At 46.2% G+C, this 23,062-nt stretch overlaps 1 protein-coding gene across 1 annotated transcript; it reads right to left on the reverse strand.

Moving 5' to 3' along the window:
• Positions 1-625: 625 nt before the first annotated feature.
• Positions 626-19,124, reverse strand: DHX8 (DEAH-box helicase 8). The gene is made up of 23 exons (XM_030541215.1): positions 18,944-19,124; positions 17,259-17,344; positions 16,610-16,682; positions 16,096-16,181; positions 14,969-15,078; positions 14,553-14,864; positions 14,042-14,186; positions 12,614-12,817; positions 11,700-11,787; positions 11,237-11,334; positions 10,492-10,639; positions 9,914-10,095; positions 9,316-9,510; positions 8,890-9,075; positions 8,096-8,306; positions 7,725-7,906; positions 6,878-7,018; positions 6,423-6,578; positions 5,514-5,651; positions 4,872-5,000; positions 3,242-3,438; positions 2,895-3,074; positions 626-2,302 (listed from the first exon to the last, which is right to left on the reverse strand). Exons 1-23 carry the CDS (start codon positions 19,053-19,055, stop codon positions 2,083-2,085), a joined length of 3,579 nt encoding a protein of 1,192 aa, XP_030397075.1. The 5' UTR covers positions 19,056-19,124; the 3' UTR covers positions 626-2,082.
• Positions 19,125-23,062: the final 3,938 nt, after the last annotated feature.

Genomic DNA, 23,062 nt, shown 5'->3' on the forward strand with positions numbered 1-23,062 from the left:
GACTAGAAACCTTTGTAGTGACTGTGCTTCCTTCTGACTCCAATTCCATGGGTACAGTGACTGAGGTAACCACTTTCTAGCATCTGCCAGTGGATACATCTCCAAGCAGGACAGGTCTATAAAGCCTGTTGCAAAGGGTTGTGTGTAAACCAACATGTTTGTTTCATAGTTCAGTTCTGGAAGGCATGTGCACGCTGCCTTGGAGCCCAACAGTTCACATGGAAAATACTGCAAATGAGAGCGTATAATTACAGCAAGAGCAGAGCTACTCCCAGTCAAGAGCACGACTGATGACTTCCAAAAGAGAAAACAAAATTCTGTCTTTTGATTCCCCTACCAAAGAAGGGCCGAGCTCCCAAGCCAGCCAAGGAAACAGAAAATGCTGTTCCAAACAGGAAGAGAAATAAAAACAATTTGGAATTACGAGATCTTGTTTTGAAGCCCCCTGAGCCCCACTGCTGTCTGACTTGAGCCCTCAGTGAATATATCTCAAATCTTCCACCGGCTTTTAAAAAATGTGGTTCAAATACAAAGTTTCACCAGAATCAGTGTAACAGTTACAGCAGCACAAATAGGTTTTACCACGTTGGATGCCATTCTGTCACCACCAAAGGACAAACCCCTGTGCATATTTGATGCTGAAACAGTTTCCTGTTTCAGAAGTTTATTTTGATAATAATTTTCTTTGTGAAGGCTTCTGAGGAACTTAGGGCATTTGTACAACATATTAAAAACAAACAATATTTATGCCATCCCTCTCACTACCCTCTTCACAGACAGATGCAGATTTCAAATGTACCCAATTTTCAGTGAGCAATCACTGTGTTGTCTTGTAGCTCACAGAGTCAGGTGCAAATCACACCAGTCAGCTCTTCTGTGCACTTTTCACCAGTCACTTCGTATATACACCAGCTTGAGAAAAGTAACAAAGTTTGGGTCTCTGGCTCTGGAGCCAGGTAACTATTTCCAGCTTTGAAAAGGTAGGTCTGAGCATGGGCATTACCATAACAGAAAGAAAATAAAACACGTTTATGTACAGCTTCAACATGACAACACACACACACTGGCAAGTCATTCTGGAATTACATTTTCATAACAACTGTTCTATGCAGGTCTTTGCTGAAATCTATTTTTAGCCCTAAGAAAATATCGTATAAAAAGAGCAGTTCTGATGTCAGCTAATGTTGTCAGAGGAAACAAAACACATGACACATTGTGTAGAAAATCTCTCTCTGGGACATCTGTAACCATTTAAGTTCACAGACTGAGCTGCGCTGCAGAGTGGATGTGGTTAATTAACATGTGATATTCTAGTTTTCAGTGCACAGGAGATGCTGATGAAAGATAAGACCACCAGTCTGACCTCTGCCATTGTCCAAGTGTAACAGACACTTGGGTTGGGTTTCAGGGGATCTCTTCCACCTTATTCCAAATCACAGATACTAAATCTCTCTCCACAGCTGGCTGCAGGAGTTTTTGATTTCAAGTAAAAGACAAATAGTTACAGCAAGTAAGAAAAAGGAAAAGTTAAAGGAGGTTGAGCACAAGTGGTGAAGTCTGCCAAAGAAAACTGGTCATTGTCCAAGAGCAGAAACAGACATGTCAGCCGAAATCAATCCCTCTTCAGAGTGGCTAGAAACTCAGGCCATTCTAGCATCTGAAGATCCAGTCAGATGGGAGACAATCAAGTTGACAAACAACTGGTTTTTAGATCATTGCCTCATTTGTTAGTTTTGTTGATTAGTGCCCAGATTTCAAAGCCTTCAGATTTGCAAACGGTTGGAAGTAGGAGGAAGTGATACAACACACCTGAGTGAGCCTGGACATGAGAAGTGACCTGCTAACTGTAGCAGTTGAAGGGCAGAGGACATGAATCAGTGATATTGTCCAGTTCTTTTGGCCCCTAATGAAGATATTTACAAAGTGAATAGGAAATCAGACTAAAGCCTGAATTAGTTGGGATTTCAGCTGCAACTGGATTTGGGTTCAACTGCATGTGTCCCGAAAAGGAGATTTTAAAACAATGCAGAATCTCATCCACCAGGAATACTTTGCCAAAAACAACCCATGCCAGAGCCAGGCTCATCGCCTCCTGAATGCACGAGAGATCCTCCAAGCATTGGGCTCCTCATAGCGATTGTACAGGGGCTCAAGCCGTTGCTGCTTCTTCTGTTTGCTCAGTTTGGTTGGATCAGAGACTTTGAAGAAGGCTGGTGCAAATTCCACCAGCCAGCGTGGGTCAATGGTGGTCACTTCGCGCATATACTCCTTGGTGGTCAGCACCAGCTCATGATAGACCACCCTGCAGAGAGAGAAGGCAGCAGTATTAATGCTTGCAGAAGGGAAAACTAATGGTTCTTAACAATGACAAGGTCTTTGGGGCTGAAGACCTCATCTCATGTGAGGGGTGCTCGAGACCTGTCCCCCAGGGTCCAGTTCTCTAATTCTCCTTCCCCCCTTCAACATCAGGACCCCTCCAGGATCACCAGACCCCAAAAGAACCACCCCCAGCAGAAAGCCTTTCTCATCCACCTCCCACATTCTGCAGCATGGAGCTGCTTGGTTTCATGTCAGGATCCCCCTCTCGCTGACTTATGCTGCTGCGTTGAACTCCATACGTGGAGGAGAGGCACAACAGGACAGCTGGAGGCAGGACTCCAGACAGCCTTGGTTTGCAGTAGTTGTAGCATCTCATATGTCCTGTACACGTCTGCTCAGGAGCTGAGAACAATCAGAGTCTGTATCTTTGCTCTCTATTCTTGTTCCATGCCCATCACTCAAGTATCGGAGCATTCACAGATTTTGATCTGTATTTTATGTATAGCCCATGCTGAGGACTTTCTAGCTGTAGAACTGAGAATTAAACTTAGAATTAAGAATCCCTATTTTCCTACCATTCTGGCTGCCTGTTGAAGAGGGCACTGGATGGGTGAATATAGACCACCTGCTGGTCAATGAGAGTCCGGTAGCCCTCCTGGGGGTCCTTCTTTGCTGCATTTCGGAAGAAACCGCTGCAGATGGCCTTCTGGACTCGCACTGTCGCCTTCCCACATGACACCACATCCAGCTTGTGTCTGCCAGAAGAGAGTCATAAAGAAAGAATTTAGAGGGCCCCCGTGTTTGGTGTTCAAGGCACAGACACCATAATACCCAAACAGCAAGCACCAATCAGCTGCTGCTAAAAGACGAGAATGTTAAAAAAAAGCAGAACCAATTCCTGCCCTCTGCTGGATTTGCTCACCTGTCCATAATGCCCAGCATTTGTTTACGGATGTCCTGTGCCCTGCGCAAAGACCGGGCCTGGATAAAATTCTCATAGCACCAGGGATTCGAGAACTTATTATTCTTCCAGGAATTGTAGACAGCCAGCAGGGTGAGGTGGTCTCCTTCTGTCTGGTGGAACTTGGCTTTCTTCTGGTCAGCAAGTGCTTGTTTATCCTAACACACAAAACACGTTTCCATCACGTGTGTTTTAGAGACAGTATCATGTACCCCTGGCAATGGGGCACTGCATGTTCTTATGTGCTACTGAAAATGGACAGTCCCATGTTTAACCAGTGCGAGGTTGTGATGCATACAGAGCATACTGGCATTTTTGTAAAGGATTAAATGCAAAGCACTGCAGATCAGACTCAGCCCTGCCAGGTCAATGGGAGGTCCCTCACCCACACCAGGGCTGAACTGGACCCCTATGATTAAGGCATTACCATTATGACACAAAATGTTAAACCTGAAAAAGAGTAGCACAGCTGCTACCTGAAAACACAGATCTGTTGCAGACTCCTCCTCTCCCCTCTCACAACAAGGGAGGGCTAGAGCAGAGAACCTGCAACAGTGTGTTTTTCCTGAGGCACCTTCTTTTTCCTCACCCCAGCTATTCTTGAAATGATGCTACAGGACACCTGGCTCACTTACGCTGTCGGCTGGCATTGTGTTGCACGCACAGAACTAGTCAAATTTCTGTTGCTTAGAAATCTGACTTTCAATGACTGAGTGTATGTCTACACTATGGAGACTATATGACATAATCATGTCAGCATAGCTATGCTGGCACAGCCCCCCTACACAAACAGAAAGAGTTTTTCCTGTAAGTTTTGGAAAACCACTTCCCTGAATGATATTAGCTACATTAACAGAAGCGCACTCTGTCAACATAGCTGCGTCTTCACTGGAGGGTTTGTTGGCATAGCTATGTCAGTCGGGGGTGTGGCTGATGTAGCTATGACAATATAACTTTTCAGTGTAGAGCAGGCCTAATCAATAGACTCTGCAGAGAGGTCCGTGGTTTCTCAATTCCATGGATGTAGCCTTGGGATATCGATCAAACAATGAGGTCACTGGACTAGACAGCAATAGGACATTATAATGAAGAAATAACAGATCCAAAAGGGGTCTGATATGAAGCAGTCATGTCACCACCAGAGCCTGCAGCCCAGAGGTGCAGGAAGAGGGTCAGCGCAGGAGAGGCTTATGATGTGTAACTTCATTCTGAAACCATTTCTGTTTCTCTGGGAGAGGAACGGGGTTCCACCAGTCACCCTACAAGAATGGCTCCAAATTCCAAAGCAGGAGATGGCAGGTTCTAATGTTGTGTTTCATTTACTGTTGGGAAGCAAAGAAAAAAGCAAAGCCTCCAAATTCACTTCCCCAAGGGCAAAGTGGCAGCAAACATCCACAGCTTGGGGGCATGTAACAAAAAGAGGTGAATCAGCGGTGCCATATGTAATCAAATGAACCCTTTAAATACGATCTTGTCGGGGGGGTACGCACATACCATTACCCCAGATGCATTCAATAACCACCACCAGATTCCTCCTTCCCACCATGCAACCACAGCCGGGCACTACAGCACACAGGCCTGAATTCCTTACCTTTGGTCTGTAGAACACATTCTGTACAGACAGCATAGAGACTATAGTTAACATTTCTTCACTGCATCCCAAATGTACAGACATGATCAACATCTTACATAACATGGGCTCCAAGGGGAACTCTGCCATCTGCAGGAATAAAGGACAATGACATATATTTTCAGTGGTGCCGAAGCAAGGCTTCAAGAGGTCTCAAGATCAGAAAATAGGCCAGACTTGTTTCACTTGGAGACTCTAACTAAACCTTAATGGGAGAGAAGACGATGCCATTGAGCGTTTCCCTACCATGGCACTGCGCACTACCTAGGGGAGCTTTACTCGGCACAGAGCAGATGACCTTTGCCATCTACATGATCAGAGCAGCCCAACACTTACAGGAGATTTTTAGACACTTGTAAAATGGAACTCACTTATTAGAGAAAATGGCACTGCTCCATTGGGAAGCAGAAAATACATTATTATTTACTACCTTTCTGCAAAGGCCAATTGCTAGTGGGGAAGTGTGGCTTTGGACCCACTAACAACACACAAGAGCACAAAGAGAAAGCACTGACAGTGCCAGGTAACCCTATGGACAGCTACAACCAGGCCAGCCTGAGAACATAATACAACCAGTGTTCAGAGACACAATATTTAACCTACTCTGCGCCCAAGTCGAGTGAGCAGCCCCTCATCGTCCAGGGCTCCCAAGGTGTAGAGCTGTTCCATGGCGGTGATTAGCGTTTCCATCGGGGGAGCATCCATAAAATCAAAGGAGAGCAAGTCATTGATCCCCATAGCCTGAAACAGAGTGAAAATCTGAGAGTAAGAAACACCAGGAAAGAAACAGGAAACCAGGCTCCATAAGAAGAGACAACTCCAGAAGCAACAAAACGTGAGTCAAAAGCCAAAACCAAGGTCTAAGCAGCATTGATGAGCTCTTGTGCCCAGGTTCATGCCTTATCTCCAGTATAACCACAAATCCCAGTGGGCACATTATTCCATCCCTTGGGACAAAGATCAAAACAAGAAAAGTTCTAGTAAAGGTACGATAGTGAACAATCCTGCACTAGCCCCAGGGAGATGCGTGTGGTGATAGTTCTGTGCCAGCTCTAATATCTATGACTCTCACATGGGTATGGTCTTCTATAGCTCTCCAGAGTATTTGGGGATACATATAATTGAAGGACTCAACTACCATCACCGCAAAAGAGAAGTCCCTGCCATGCTGTGAGATGATGGCCTGAGATATGTACCCTATTTTGTTTGTTTTTTATAGCAGGGCATGGAAATGTACAATTCCACTAAGACTCCTGGGGCTTTGCATTTCTAGAACTTGCAATGAAATATGGCTTTCAGGTTGTGTGTAAAGAATGGCCTTTGTGGGACTGATATATGTAAAGCTAAGTCTGAGTCTAAGTTACAACACCCTGGGAGAAAGAACTGGAGAGTAAGCTATAGTTCTGCCAATGGTACAGCGTTCCTTCCTATCCATTTGCATTTAGTAAAAGGGTGGAAATTACAATCACATCGGCCTGTATTTCAGCAAATCAATGAGATACTGATTCCTACCTTAAGGGAGAGCACTGTGCTGGCCAAGTTTGTTCTCTGGATTTCAGGCACGTTGGTGGTTAGCATTTCATCTCGGTAAGCACGCTCCGTGTAGAGTCTGTAACACTTTCCTGGCCCTGTTCTTCCAGCTCTTCCTGCTCGCTGCTTTGCCTGTGCCTATAGGATTTCAGAGGGAATACTACATCTCAGAGGCAGGTAAGCATTATTCAGGACAATGATTCAATCAAGAGACTAAGTGAGAGAGGAATGAAGGGTTAGTTGTTTGCAATTCTGTTAGCATTATTACAGGGGCTCCAAACACAATCCAGGGAGGGATGTGATGCGCTAAGCATAGTCTGAGTGTGATGCAAGGCGTTGTGTGTGGGAAAGTGGTATTTATTTCCCCACCTTGTTTCCATAAAATTTCCTCTAAGCCACAGATTTATTACCAAGACATTATCAAACATACTGTGTACCTGGGAAATTGGTGTAACCACTAGCTGGTCAATTCCAGTCTTGGAGTTATAAACTTTCTGCTTCACAAACCCAGGATCCACCACATAATAGATTCCATCAATAGTCAGGGAGGTCTCGGCAATGTTGGTAGCAATGACAACCTGTAAGCAAGAGTGCAGTCTGTTGCTGACACAACTGCTATGATTTAAAAATTACTGATTATTCTCCTGCCACCATGTGAGAGCAGATTTCGCCATTCACCCACAAAAATGGCCAGATTTTAAACCTGTTTTAAGCTTTAGGGCAGTATGTGATGTGAACACAGTGGAACTCCTTGATAAAAAGCATGAAAAGGTTACCAATTTCTGCTCAAAGAATTTTACATGATCCATAAAAAGTATTATTTTGCCTGTGTCTGCAACATAGCCCTTATGAGACAAGAAACCACCACAGAATGTGCTTCAAGAGAATTACTGCCATCCTCTGGGAGCTGCTTCCATACAGACCTTTCAGAAACTCAGACTTGCACAGAGGACAACAATACCCTTGAAAGGCAGCATCTTTAAAGAATAAAGAATTTTTCTGCTGCATCAATGTTATTTATAAAGCAATTCTGCACAAAAGGGTTTGGGTTAAAATAAAACAGAAGACTACTTAAATGCCAAAAAATGAATGGAGAATTGGCCAAGAAAAGTTCTGTGAGTTAAGCCACATAAGAGCTGCTGTTTCAAAGCTACAGGGCACAGTCTATAATTTCTTTCCTCCCCAACCCATGGCACATAAGATTCTGAATGGAATGAACAGTGTAATAAGTCCCACTATTAAGTGTTTCATCAGAGGGGGAAGCCGACTTTTGCCTGGGATTACCTTCCTGCTGCCTGGTGGGGCTGGGTCAAAGATCCTGGTTTGCATCTCGCTAGGTAAAGCTGAATACACGGGGAGGATAATTAACTCTGGCACGTCGGGTCCTAAAGATTTCATTCTCTCATAGAGGATCTCGCAAGCTGTATCAATCTCTTCCTGACCCGTCAGGAACACTAGGATGTCACCTACAAAAAGGAACATGTCCACAGAATTAATCCTGCTCCGCACAACTCCTACCTAACCACTCCCTTTGCTTCCTTCTTCCCCTCTTCTCTTCCATGTAGAAAGATCTCCCCTTCAGATGTGCTCCTTATGAAGCCATATGACCCCATGACACAGGACCCTGCCACCGCCAAATTTTAAATCGCACTTACCTGGTGGCTCCGTCAAATGGATCTGCATCACTGTGATCAGACTGGCATCCAGATAATCGGTCTCTGGTTCTTTCGTGTACAGAATTTCCACAGGGTATGTTCTGCCAGGAATCGTGAAGATTGGAGCTTCATAGAAATACTGGGAGAATTTCACAGCATCTAATGTCGCTGAAGTTACAATCAGCTTCATATCCTGACGTTTCTGTACCGTCTGTAGCAGGAGAGAACGTTCCCATACCATGTTAATAGTGACAAAGGCAACAAATAAGGGCTTCAACAAGCCCCTTCACTCAGTTACATTATTCCAAGTAACAAGAGGCTTCCATCATCTCAGGGGCTTTGGCAGATTCGCAGACTCATCTAAATGCAAAGGAGGATACACTGTCCTTCTCAGAGAGGAAAAAGGCAAGACTCTCATGCAGTTTAAAGCTAAGGCCATAATACGCTTCCCTTTCTTCCTGGTTAAGGGAAATCCCAGCACAGAGACCTTTTGTGAGAGGCAGAATGCGTTAAGTGAGACTATTTCCTTATTCTGAGACAGCTGCTTATTCACCCCCAGAAATGTTCTGAATTAAATGAGCTTCATCTGTTGCCAAAACTCTATTTCATTTACAGTCAGAGCTAAGACCAGGTGAGCTACTCTTGTAAAGGTACAGTCACCTTCAACCACAGCTCAGTTCTCACAACTGACTGTTTTAAGACATGAGGGTCTTCAAAGGCAAATATGTCTGCCTTCCTCCTGGGTTCCCTCCTGATATAACCTGCGGAGAGCCCAGGGCCAAACATAACATTACCTTTTTCAGAAGCCCAAACAGCACATCAGTGTGAATGGTCCTCTCGTGGGCCTCATCCAGCATGATGATGGCGTACTGGGTCAGGTCCGGGTCAATCAGGCACTCCCGCAGTAACATACCATCCGTCATGTACTTGATGACAGTCTCAGGGCTGGTGCAGTCTTCAAATCGAATTGTGTACCCAACCTACCAAACACAAGATGGAAGCAGAACAATGGGTTTGAATGAGTAATGATATGTCTGCCCCTTACACTAAACTAAATGAACTTATGAAATAAAATTGTTGGCAATGATAATCCCAGGCTGAGTTATTCTGCCAGCCCCTCAATCCAAACTTGCCATAGAGCAGATTAGTTATCCTATTACTGATTTTTCCCTGCTTTTCATCATGTTTATGCAGCTGCCTCCTCCAACACAGAACTTTACCTCCTGTCCCAAACAGCAACCAAACTCCTCGGACACTCTCTTGGCAACAGACATTGCAGCCACTCTACGAGGCTGGGTGCATCCAATCTTTCCTCTTGACGTGTAACCTGCCTCAGCCAGGTACTGGGTGATCTGGGTCGTTTTCCCAGAGCCGGTCTCGCCGATAACAATCAGGATCTGATTATCATGAACTGCCTGAAAGAGGACATGTTAAAGTGCTTGTTAGGATTTTGTTTTTAAATACAGTCAATCTAAGACTAGATGTAGCCCCCAAGTGCCCTCACTCATGCTGGCTCAGACAAAGTGTTCTAGCCTAGGTCTTGCTAACCAGCAAGCCAGTAAACTCTTTAACCACTCAGATGACTCACTCTGCCATAAAGATTTGTGTCATTTGGGATCTTAGCTCCAATTTTGGCCCTACTGCTTTAAGAAGCACCAGCAGTTTTATAAAGATGTATAGAGAAAAATTATGATTTTAAAATACCATTTAATTCTAAAAACTTTCAAGTAGCTACTAACCTGTCAATAAACAGAGGCAGTAACATTCATATTCATCCTTCCCACTCCAAGGAGAAGGTGGGTCCTGCATGGGTCTTACCTGAATCAGCTGCTCCTTTAGTCTGAAGATTGGGAGACTCTCCCTCTGCTCAATGATGGAAAGTTGGGTTTTTTTACCATAGGAAGCTTTGTTGCCACCGAATGCATGTTTCTTCCACTCTGGGATCTCATTGGTCATCATTCCAATACCCCGCATGTTGGCAGCTATTTGTCTCCCATCCACTAAGAGAAAAAAAGAAGTGAGAATTTAGTTATTGCACTTCAGTTCACATGGCACAAATGTGGTAATGAACTAGACACAGTAAAAAGGCATTTTACAGACAACACTACAATCTGCCTGTTTAGAACCTGAGTGAGCTGTTCTGGCATATTGATTGTGATTTTGGGCCTACTACAATTTTTGCCATAGTTCCATCTGTGCAACACTTGGTAATACACCCAGTCCAGTCTCCCATCACACTTTGACTAAAAGACTAAACATAAAAGCTAGGCTCAAGACGAAAAAAGACTTAAGTGAAGTGGCCACACACATAGACACCAAGACATTCTCCTGGAATGGGTCAGCTCCCACAATGAATGGCACAATAGATACTTAAACAGGGACAAGTCAGAACACACCATCAGGAAGAGGATCCACCCAGTGAGTATTAAGTCCCATAGGGATAGAGTCCATCTCTGCTTCCCTTTGAGCTTGTTTGAGTTCTCGCCTTTCTTTAGCTAAAGCACTTTGCATCATTGCAGCCTGGGACAAGGAGCCATCAGGATTCTGAGGAACAAAAACAACATACAGTTACAAGCACTGTCCAGTCCTGTAGCCTTTACTGGAGCACTCTCCTCTGTACACATTTATTACAGCCCGGCCCATCTGTCCTTGAGCTTGAAGGCAATCTCTTTCCCACAGCGACTTCAAAGGCTTTTAAAACTTCATTATTTCACAAGTGCAGAAATATTTTTGATGGCTAGATTTCCAAGATGCCAGTGGCTGTGACTGTAAAATAGGAGACTCCTTTCATAGTCCAATCAAGGATGAGATTACTGGTAATGAGGTGGGAAGGATAGTTTCCTGGCTATCCCCACCTCATCAAAAACAAGAGGATGAGTGGGGTAGAAGAACACTTGGTTCTAACTCTTTTTCTGTGAAATGTAGGCTGCATGTTAACCTTGCATTTCTATTCCATGATCTCATTTCACTGTTACCAATTAAATGAAAACCGAACTAGATATAATAAAAGAAAAAGATCTCCAACCCAGCGCTCCTGATTTTCTGGGCTATGGATCCCAAGATTCCACTTGTCATTGCTAATTCCTGAGTATTTACATAAAACTAGAGTACAAGTTTTCAATCATTAGTCTGATCCATTACCTTCACTATTTTAATGGGACTCATATCCATGCTTTGCTTCGTATGCCCTCGCAGGAACGGTGGCTCTTCTTCAACCAGCTCAATCTCAAGGTCCTCATCTAAAACCCACATATAATTCAGGTTTAACAAAGAGACACATGCAGCTTTTTTCAACAAACTTCCACCACAGCAAAAGGAAGTTACATTACTGAAGTGTTTTCTGTGCATCCTATTTACTGTATGATTACATATTCTACAAAGGTAAAAATGTCACAGGCAAAGAGACAGCTCCTGGCCAAAGGCCACCAGCACTTCATTAACCAAAGGGAACCAGCACACCTGTCAGCTCCAGGTGTTTAGAGCTACTGCTAACTATGAAACACCTTACACTTGCTTGCATCAGAAGCTCCTTTTTGCATAGATCACATACACAGAAACACAAGGAATCTATTAAACCCACAGTGAAACTACCAGACAATATTACCTTCTTCGTCATCAACTTTGGGGAGGATTCCAGTCTCCTCATCAAAGTCAGGAAACTCTTCTTTGGAGAGTACATTAGCAGCAATCATCTGGGAAGGGAATGGAAAAGGAAGGATTAGTTCCCATATGTGAACGTCATTCAAGGGTTGATTGGCTCATTTAAGATTCTGCAGCTCTCTGGGATGGAAGGAGGGTTCACTTTGCAAAGAGACAGGAAGTGTAAGTTCTCCCAGGACATTGTGGCGCTGGGACTATCTGAGGGGACTGTGTCTATTAGTGAGGTACAACAGAGTATAAATAGGAGAAATAGGATGAAATTAAGAAAGGGACATTTACAATTTATCAGATAATACATCCCAACAGGGTGACGTACTGGGTTATAGACGTCTCCCGAAAGAATTCAGTTGTGACTTTAAAACTTCTCTGGACACAACATTAGTAGATGTGCTGCAGGGAACAACCCAGCATCAGCAGAGATGGATTAGTATGGCTTTTTAATCTCTGACACCTTGTCTTTCCTGGATTTTAGTGCTGGTGAAAGATGCTGGTATGACAAGTGATGCTTCTAACAAAGATGTTTCAGTTATTAACAGCACTGGACAGATTTATGAATCAGGGATATAGAAGCGAAAGGCTCCACATTCCATTATGGATCCCTGGGACTAGCAGAGAGGGACACCTGTCTTATACTTAACTGGATCACACTACTAGCCAAAGATTACTCAAAGCCTTATGAGGTCAGAGCTTGGGAAACCCAGATTTCAGAGAGCTTATAACAGTGAGGACAATGTACCCAAGAAACCATGGTCTATTAAGAAAAATGGGAAGGTGGATGGTAGTCTGCGAAGCTCCCCTACAACCATACTGAATGACATCGCCCCAGACATCCCAGTATGAGATGGTAATGCTTTACACCTGTTTGATTTCCCATTTCTCTGGGTCTGAAATCCGGGTGAGACGCTTCCGTTCAAGGCTATCATCCTCCACTTCAGGGGCATTCACCAGGGAGAGGTGACTGGGTCTGTCTGGGTTCCTCATCGAGGTCTCTTCATTGATCTCTCCAACCAGGTTTCTGCGTCGGTTTGGGTTCAAGTCTTCCCCAGTCTCTTGATCAACATCCTATATCAAATATAATTGACAGATTTATTAATCACTGTCCCACCTTTTCCTTAGATACCTGGCCTGGACCTCCTTCCTCTATCAAGCATGTAAAGGCAAGGATCTCTCAGTTTCCCAGAGAGGCCACAGCCAAACACAGCCCATATGTGAAGACATTTCACTATTATTTATTTTTTAACATCTCAGAAGTGATTAAACAGTCAGTGGTCAGAAGCACATTGTGGCCTGTAATTTAAAATAAAATGCCTCTTTCTCATACAGTGAATGGAGATGGGCATAAGTGACACTTGGGGTCTGGCTGGGCACCTGACTAAAGACTTCAAAGTTACCACTTTGTTTGGTTCAATGAGTGGTATAAACACTTTTGAATGTTTATATGCAAGGCATCTGAAAAGAACATGTGGAGAAAACAGGGAGTAGGAACCAATAGGTTGCATAAATACAGAACTATAACTTACCAGCTTTAAGCATTAAAATATGTATTTTGAAGGGATTCAAACTGGTATTTCACATATTGCTGTAAACAGTGATGAGCTGCCAAAATCTTAACAACTGGTTCCCTCCTCACCCCACAAGGGGGCCGTGGCCCGCCCCCGCCCCCCGGGACTCCTGCCCCATCCAACCCCTCTTCGTTCCTTGACACCCCCCACCCCCAGGACCCCTGCCCCATTCACCCCCCTTCCCTGTCCCCTGACTGCCCCCCACCGCCCCATCCAACCCCTCCTCTCATTCTTGACGATCCCCTGGGACCCCTGCCCCATCCAACCACCCCTTCTCCCTGTCCCCTGACCACCCCTGCCCCAGCTCACCTCCGGTCAGCCTCCGCAGGCCTGAGCGCGAAGCCACCTCTTACTTCTCCACCCTCCCAGGCTTCCCGTGGGAAGCATGGGGGAGGGGGAGAAGCAGGGCAGAGCGTTCAGGGGAGGCGGCAGAGCGGAGGTGAGCTGGGGCCGGGGAGCTGGAGCACCCACAGGGTTGGTGCCTAAGGCACCGCTTTTGGATAATGTGCTCAGGAGGCAGCGGTCGCTCCCCCTGTTCCCCCCCAGCTACGCTCCTGGGTCATTTCAACTTACTGGGTTCTAAAAGGGCTTCTAAATTTAACAACCAGTTCCCGCAAACCTGCTCCAGCTCACCACTGGCTGTAAACTAGAACTGTAAACACTCTCTCTCCCCACCATCATTTGATCTGTGTTCAACATACATATCTATAAAATTCTTCCATACCTTCATGCTCAGGCTGGTTTTGGATCCAGTAAAGGATAGCACTTTGACCTTTACTCTTTGACCTTTGCTCACAACATCAGCAACATTAGCAACACGTCCCTCTCTGCGAAGTTCAGAAATATGAACCAAGCCTTCCCAGCGTTTCCTGTGGGTCACACGTGGAGAGAAGAGCACGAGATACTATATATTACTCTGGGAAACAGCCCTTCCCATATCACTTTAGCATTTAAATGTCTTAAAATGTTTTAATGCTCAGAGGTTTTAGCATGTTTATAAATTGTCCCTGGAAAGAGGAACATTCTTTACTGTCAGGTTTATTTTTTTGAAACAGAAAATTCACTGTGGTCATGAAATGCAGTGTGTATCATTGGCATACTTGCCTGAGCCTAATAAAAAAGGTATGATGCCTTAAGTCATATTAACAGAAGTTGAAGCCAATGTTTATAATACACAAGGGAAGGGTGATGGTACAAGAAGTGGTAATGGCTCAGTGTGAAGATCAGATGGGTACCTTAGTCCTTCCAGCTGCACAAAGCACCCAAACTGCATTATACTTGTGACTTTGCCGTTGTAAATTTCCCCAATCGAAGGCTCTTCAGGTGGGGGCCGATCCACATGCTTGTCCCTCCATCTGTCATTACTCTTCTCTGCATATTTCTCTCGATCCTTACGATCCCTGCTGGGACTCAGACTCCTGCTCCTTGAGCGGTATCTGGATTTCCCCTTGTTCTTATCCCGAGTCCTAGAACGTGACCTGGAACGGGATCGGTGTCTCCGTTTCCTGTCTCTGTCATGACTTCGACTCCTCCTCTTTTTTTTTGCCCTGACAAACATTAACAATCTGTGTTCAACTTTCATACAAGAGCAGGTCATGCAGACAGAAAACTTACTGGCTAGCCCTTGCCCAGAGATGCACTGGAAACTTACCGGTGGTCAGTATTCCTTTGTTTTTCCTGCCCGCCTGCACTAGGCATTAAAGCTTCAAGTTCTTTAAGAGCATCAACGGCCACTTTCACATCATCTTCATCCAGCATAGTCTGTAGACACAGATAATACCTCTGTAAGCAAGCTGATTAAAATCCTATTACCAGCACAGAGCATTAATCTATGCAACAGGACAATCACTCTCATTTCTATATCCAGAAAGAAGGAAAGTAGTAGAAAAGATCACAGAGAAAATGCAATGTAAAGAAGCAAAGATATGGGAATGATTAAACAAGGAGTCTCAAAGCCAAACCCTTCTCTGCTACATGGCTCTACCAGTTCTGCCTTGATGTAAGAATTTAGAGACTAACTTTTTTAAATTGTTACTGAAACCTTCATATGCATGTTACTAGTAGGCAACTTCAATAGCCTAGATTTTAATCCTAAAGTCCTGACAAAAATTAACTTCTCCATAAGTAGATGCTTACTACAGTTCCCAATCTGATTAAAAGTATATACTAATAATTTATTTCATCCACCTCACCTTCAAACCTCTGCACAGTTCCATCTCTTCCTTTGCCTCCTCCATGCCTCTCACTTTCTGCACTCTTCTGGATCCTCTTTCCTATCTACCATCTTCAGCTTTCCTGCTCTTTGTACCTTCTATCATGCAACCCCTCATACTAGGTGTATAAGGGCCTTTCAATCCTAGGTGCCAAACATGCTCCTTCAAAATCACTTCTTAAATGAAGTGTACTACAATGGTCTCAGTGTCACCATGCAGTCTTGCACCTGAAATATTATCTGCTTATTATGTTGTCTGAGTTACACTGTGAATCTGTCAGGGTAGAACCCTTGTGTCGTTGGGTGTTCTGCAAAGCAATGTTTGCCCTGAGAGAGCTATATTAACAGTAATTCCCTGCAACTAACCTCCAGCAATCCCAAACCAACTACTTACTTCCGACTCTATTCTGCGTTTTCATTTCTCGTGCCCTGTCACATTTTGTATATTAGAAGCACAATATAGATGGTCATGTTAACGTAGCAACTGCAAACCAAGAGTGAGAAAACAGAAAACAAGTATCATATTTCCGTTCACTGATTGTTAATGTGTGTAACTGCATCCTTACCCTGATGGTGGGATTGTCTGGCCTGCAAAGGGCTGGGAACAGGTCCTTCAGCTTTTCCTTTTCTGTTTTAGGTTTGACAACTACCTCTGGTTTTAGAATAAAAAAAGGGTAAAAAAGAAGAAAAAAATTAGAAGTGCACCTTTATCACATGGCTAGAATAGTTTTCAACCTATCATTTCTGAAACTGAGTATTCATTTCAGCTCAATGTAAATTTTACTGCAGTTTTTAAAAGCTGAATTAAAAATAACTACATTTCCCCTCACAAAGGAAATTCTGATTAAGTGAGATAGTGAAATATGCAATATTCTGAATTCTGCAATGAGTAAAGCTCTCTTCAAGTAGCCCAAAAGCTTTGCACCAGTGACTCATGTAATACAGAGAAATCCACTGGAATGATAGTATATAAAATTTAAGAATAGCGATTTCTTCTGTCATACCCACAATGTCCAACAGACGCTGAAACAGTTAAGACTGTTTTCTATTGAGCTGTTGGAACAGTGAGACTGTACTTACCTTTGCCTGTAGATGGCTTTGCTGGAGGCCGCATTGTCTGTATGAGACGTAACAAATTACTAATGAGGGAATCCTGAAAAATTTGATAAAGCACAGAAGATTTTTTTAAGTGACTGCAATATTTTTGCACATTAGCACAAGGGAGGGTTTGTTGAAAGGGAACAAAAAGCTCAGTCCCAACTTCTAAAGATGCAGAAGTATAGGGCCATAGTCAAAAGAAATCACACATACACCAAAAAAGTTCAGTTGCCTGGTGTAGAGAACCAAGACAAAAAGTGACTTGACTTTACAATGTTACGAAAATTCCATTTAAGTAACTCTCCCACCAGTCACTGGCTCTAACTAGGGCAATAATTTTGACCTGTTTCTAAGGTACTTATCTACCTGATGTGTGAGGACCATAAAAAGTTTGTTTTCATGACAAGTTGTTTTTTTAATTGCACTACACATGCATAGTAATAAGACACCAAAGAGCCCAGATGAGTCTTCAAAATTGCATAGCGCTTCAGAGACTGCAGACAGAAGTGTTTGGAAGCCAGCATATATAAACTATTAAGTGAAAATAATTGCACATTAATAAACACAAATACTTAATCCTTGCAATTCTCTTTTAAATAAAAGATGATCTCTGTGTTCAAATCTCACTTACTGTGAACTCGGCGCCATTCTTTGTAAGGGCAACCTTGAACGTGTCAAATGTGGTGTTTTTCTCAGCAAGATTTATCACAAACTCAGCTGCAAAGAAAAGGTGATCAAGAGTGAAACAAAAATAATTTGAAGTCAGGTCAAGTGCATTTCACTCTGAGAAAAGGGCCTGGCTTGGCAACCTGGGACCCTGATGTCCCTCATCTAGCCACAGAACATGGAATGCATGGTCTGCAGCAGTGAAAGTTTCACACTCAAGTCCATTTTCAGGAACCCAGACCTGGAGGGATTGTGTCTCAGGGTGAGTTGAGAGCTCATTTTCTAACTCACACTGTCAACTCTTTGGGGGCAGGGACTGTCTTTTGTCTCTCTTTGTTCAGCACCTAGCACAACTACTGGAGCTCAAAGATACTACCACAATACAAACAATCAATAATGGAAGTGTCAGGGCAATGAGGCTGAAGCTGGTTCCTTGTTCCCAATTCCTTATTTGATGATATAATTAATAAATATTTACATAATTACAGATTTAATTTTTTACCACAGTCACTCCTGTTAATCTGATGAAATTTCTAAAAATATAAATCTTACATTGAGATTCTTGAAAAAAAACCCAGTTGCCTCCTCTGTCCCCATATCTACTCTAGCAACACCATCATAGGACCCAACCACACTAGCGACACCATCAGAGGCTCATTCACCTGCACATCTACTAATGTGATATATGCCATCATGTGCCAGCAATGCCCTTCTGCCATGTACACTGGCCAAACTGGACAGTCTCTATGTAAAGGATAAATGGACACAAATCAGACATCAGGAATGGTACCATACAAAAGCCAGTAGGAGAACACTTCGATCTTCCTAGACATTCAATAACAGATTTAAGAGTAGCCATTCTTTGACAACAATAACAAAAAACCTTCAGAAACAGACTTCAAAGAGAAACTGCAGAGTTACAATTCATTTGCAAACCTAACACCATCAATCTGGGCTTGAATAGGGACTGGGAGTGGCTGGCTCACTACAAAAAAAATTTTTCCTCCTCAATTATTGGGAGTGGACCACATCCACCTTGACTGAAACGGCCTTCAACACTGGTTCTCCACTTGTAAGGTAATTCCCTTCTCTTCATGTGCCACTATATATTTATGCCTGTATCTGTAATTTTCACTCCATGCATTTGAAAAAGTAGGCTGCCCAAATATAACTATAACTCTCCTTATAGTTAGTATGGCAACACCCATTTTTCATGTCCTCTGTGTATATATATCTTCCTATTGTATTTTCCACTGCATGCAGCCAATGAAGTGGGTTTTAGCCCACGAAAGCTTGTGCTCAAATAAATTTGTTAGTCTCTTAGATGCCACAAGTACTCCTGTTCTTTTTGCCAAATAAATCTGCTCGTCTTTAAGGTGCCACCGGACTCCTCGTTGTTTTTGTGGATACAGACTAACAGGGCTGCCCCTGATACTTGAAAATAATGTTGGCCTCTGAATAAGGAGCTGAGATCCAGGATCCAACTTCAGCCTCGTGTCATGGCAAACGTCCAGCCTCGCATCACCACAGGGGCTACCCCCACCCGCCCCCTTCCTCCTCCAGAGGGTTCCCGGGTTCCTGCCCCCCTGTCCCGGGGATCACCTCCGCCCCTCCAGGGGCTGCCCCCGCCCACCCGGCCCGGCCCCTCACCCAAGTCCTTGTCGTTGATGCCCAGGTGATTGTCCAGCTCGGTGCAAACCTTGGACACCAGTGACAGGTACTCGAGCTTCGCGAGCTCGTCGGCGCCGGCCGGGTCCCCCATAGCCCCGGCCCCGGCCCCGACTCACACAGCGCGATCCACTTCCGGGGCTGGGCCGCGTCGGGGAACCTCACGTACCACGCTGCGGGGGTCACGCAAGGCGCTGGCCATAGAGATGGCGGCGCTGGCTAGAGCGGCTCAGCTGGGGCCTGGGAGGGAGGCAGCGCCTCCGCCTCTATGGTCTAGGGCTACTGGCGGGGGGTGGGGGGGACAGCCGTTTCCTCCCCGCTCTCTTGGAGGCTTGAGGTGGGGAGAGGGCAGCAATGCCCGGCCCGGCCCGGTGCCGCTCTCAGCCCTGGGGAGGAGGCGATTCGCTGCCCCAGTGTCAGTGAAAGGCATCGCCCCCTCACGAGCATATTCGTGAGGAGATAGACTCCCCGGCCCCCCGTATCCACGAGGAGATTCCCCCCCGCAGCCCCGTATCCACGAGGAGATTCCCCCCCGCAGCCCCGTATCCACGAGGAGATTCCCCCCAGCAGCCCCGTATCCACGAGGAGATTCCCCCCCGCAGCCCCGTATCCACGAGGAGATTCCCCCCAGCAGCCCCGTATCCACGAGGAGATTCCCCCCGCAGCCGCATATCCCTGAGGAGATTCCCTCCCACGTATCCACGAGGAGATTCCCCCCGCAGCTGCATATCCCTGAGGAGATCACCCCCGTATCCACGAGGAGATTCCCCCCGCAGCCGCATATCCCTGAGGAGATTCCCTCCCACGTATCCATGAGGAGATACCCCCCGCAGCTGCATATCCCTGAGGAGATCACCCCCGTATCCACGAGGAGATTCCCCCCCGCAGCCGCATATCCCTGAGGAGATTCCCCCCAGCAGCCCCGTATCCCTGAGGAGATCACCCCCGTATCCATGAGGAGATTCCCCCCCGCAGCCGCGTATCCATGAGGAGATTCCCCCCGCAGCCGCATATCCCTGAGGAGATCACCCCCGTATCCATGAGGAGATTCCCTCCCACGTATCCACGAGGAGATTCCCCCCAGCAGCCCCGTATCCCTGAGGAGATCACCCCCGTATCCACGAGGAGATTCCCTCCAGCAGCCCCGAATCCACGAGGAGATTCCCCCCAGCAGCCCCGAATCCACGAGGAGATTCCCCCCAGCAGCCCCGAATCCATGAGGAGATTCCCCCCGCAGCCGCGTATCCATGAGGAGATTCCCCCCAGCAGCCCCGTATCCCTGAGGAGATTCCCCCCGCAGCCGCATATCCCTGAGGAGATCACCCCCGTATCCATGAGGAGATTCCCCCCGCAGCCGCATATCCCTGAGGAGATCACCCCCGTATCCATGAGGAGATTCCCCCCAGCAGCCCCGTATCCACGAGGAGATTCCCCCCGCAGCCGCATATCCCTGAGGATATCACCCCCGTATCCATGAGGAGATTCCTCCCAGCAGCCCCGTATCCACGAGGAGATTCCCTCCCACGTATCCACGAGGAGATTCCCCCCCGCAGCCGCATATCCCTGAGGAGATCACCCCCCGTATCCACAAGGAGATTCCCCCCCCGCAGCCGCGTATCCATGAGGAGATTCCCTCCCACGTATCCACGAGGAGATTCCCTCCCCGCAGCCGCGTATCCATGAGGAGATTCCCTCCCACGTATCCACGAGGAGATTTCCCCCCCAGCAGCCCCATATCCATGAGGAGATTCCCCCCAGCAGCCCCGTATCCATGAGGAGATCACCCCCGTATCCACGAGGAGATTCCCCCCAGCAGCCCCGTATCCCTGAGGAGATTCCCTCCCACGTATCCACGAGGAGATTCCCCCCAGCAGCCCCGTATCCACGAGGAGATTCCCCCCGCAGCCGCATATCCCTGAGGAGATCACCCCCGTATCCATGAGGAGATTCCCCCCGCAGCCGCATATCCCTGAGGAGATCACCCCCGTATCCATGAGGAGATTCCCCCCAGCAGCCCCGTATCCACGAGGAGATTCCCCCCGCAGCCGCATATCCCTGAGGAGATCACCCCCGTATCCATGAGGAGATTCCCCCCAGCAGCCCCGTATCCACGAGGAGATTCCCTCCCACGTATCCACGAGGAGATTCTCCCCCGCAGCCGCATATCCCTGAGGAGATCACCCCCCGTATCCACAAGGAGATCCCCCCCCCCGCAGCCGCATATCCATGAGGAGATTCCCTCCCACGTATCCATGAGGAGATTCCCTCCCACGTATCCACGAGGAGATTCCCCCCCAGCAGCCCCGTATCCATGAGGAGATTCCCCCCAGCAGCCCCGTATCCATGAGGAGATCACCCCCGTATCCACGAGGAGATTCCCCCCAGCAGCCCCGTATCCATGAGGAGATTCCCTCCCACGTATCCACGAGGAGATTCCCCCCCAGCAGCCCCGTATCCATGAGGAGATTCCCCCCAGCAGCCCCGTATCCATGAGGAGATCACCCCCGTATCCACGAGGAGATTCCCCCCAGCAGCCCCGTATCCATGAGGAGATTCCCCCCCACAGCCTCGTATCCATGAGGAGATCACCCCCGTATCCATGAGGAGATTCCCCCCCACAGCCGCATATCCCTGAGGAGATCACCCCCGTATCCATGAGGAGATTCCCCCCAGCAGCCCCGTATCCATGAGGAGATTTCCCCCCCGCAGCCGCATATCCCTGAGGAGATCACCCCCGTATCCACGAGGAGATTCCCCCCAGCAGCCCCGTATCCATGAGGAGATCACCCCCCGTATCCATGAGGAGATCACCCCCCGTATCCACGAGGAGATTCCCCCCAGCAGCCCCGTATCCATGAGGAGATTTCCCCCCCACAGCTGCGTATCCATGAGGAGATCACCCCCGTATCCATGAGGAGATTCCCTCCCACGTATCCACGAGGAGATTTCCCCCCCACAGCCCCGTATCCATGAGGCGATCACCCCCCCCCTCGTATTCATGAGGAGATTCCCCTCCCCCCGTATCCATTCAGAGACATTTACAATACACACTAAGGGAAGATGCTCATCTGCTCCAGGAATTTTCCAGGCTGAATCCAGAACCTGAGGCTGAAACCTAAATTGCCACAAAATGGAATCTGAGGGAAACATCTGGCACAATGAAATCCCTGCACCAGCCCATCCAATGAAAGGTGAAAATAAACACTGAGCCAGGTCCTCCTTGTCCTATATATCAGTGACCTACCTGCTTCACTAGATCCACAATGTAGGGCACCAGCTAAACAACCAGGAATAAAATGACTACTGTCTGGTGGTAACCTGGTCATACTATTGCACACAAGAGGTCTCCATCCATTTTCCAGCTTGCAGGGTCATCCTGCAACCTATATCCACAAAGTCACATTGTTTTTGGAAAAACTTGAAAACAAATTTTGTTAGAGACAGAGAAATTGAGTGCATGTTAAATTAGGCACCTGGGCCATGCTAAAAACACATCAAGATTTGGGTTGGTTCAAAGCACTAGAAGAAAAAGCTATGCAGGCTCTCTCTGCCATACAGAAATCGCTACAGAAACACAATCCAGTGATAATGCTACTGTTAAACCTACTGGACAGTATATAAACCCTATTGTATTGTATGGAGTGAAGGCAGGGACCCAAGTCTAGCAACTATGCTAACGGGGACAAAATGTCACAGGAACCTTACATGCATAACTCTGGAAGTAACTATTACAACATTTACTCCAGCAACAATGGGCTGCAGAGCAGAAGTTGATGATTTCCACCCTTCTGGTGCCACCTCAACCAAAACAGCAAACACTTCCCCTCTCTAAAGCACTAGAGAGCCCAAAATGAAATCCAAACAAAACTAAAATTCACTGCTATCTAATATCACTCTTGTGGCCCAGGGGCACTAAACTGCTGAGTAGTGGAACAAACAACCTTCCCAGACAAATTATACAGTACACCAAAAACACCAATGTCTAAGTGACTGGGAAGAAAAGTTCAGAAAGGTTTGATACAGAACTATCATCCTGCACATATACCTCACCACAGTGAAATGTGCATTGCTAAAGTAGACTCTTACCAAATTCAGAAACAA

This window comes from Gopherus evgoodei, chromosome 23 (genome assembly GCF_007399415.2).
Source record: "Gopherus evgoodei ecotype Sinaloan lineage chromosome 23, rGopEvg1_v1.p, whole genome shotgun sequence".
Taxonomy (NCBI): Eukaryota; Metazoa; Chordata; order Testudines; family Testudinidae; genus Gopherus; species Gopherus evgoodei.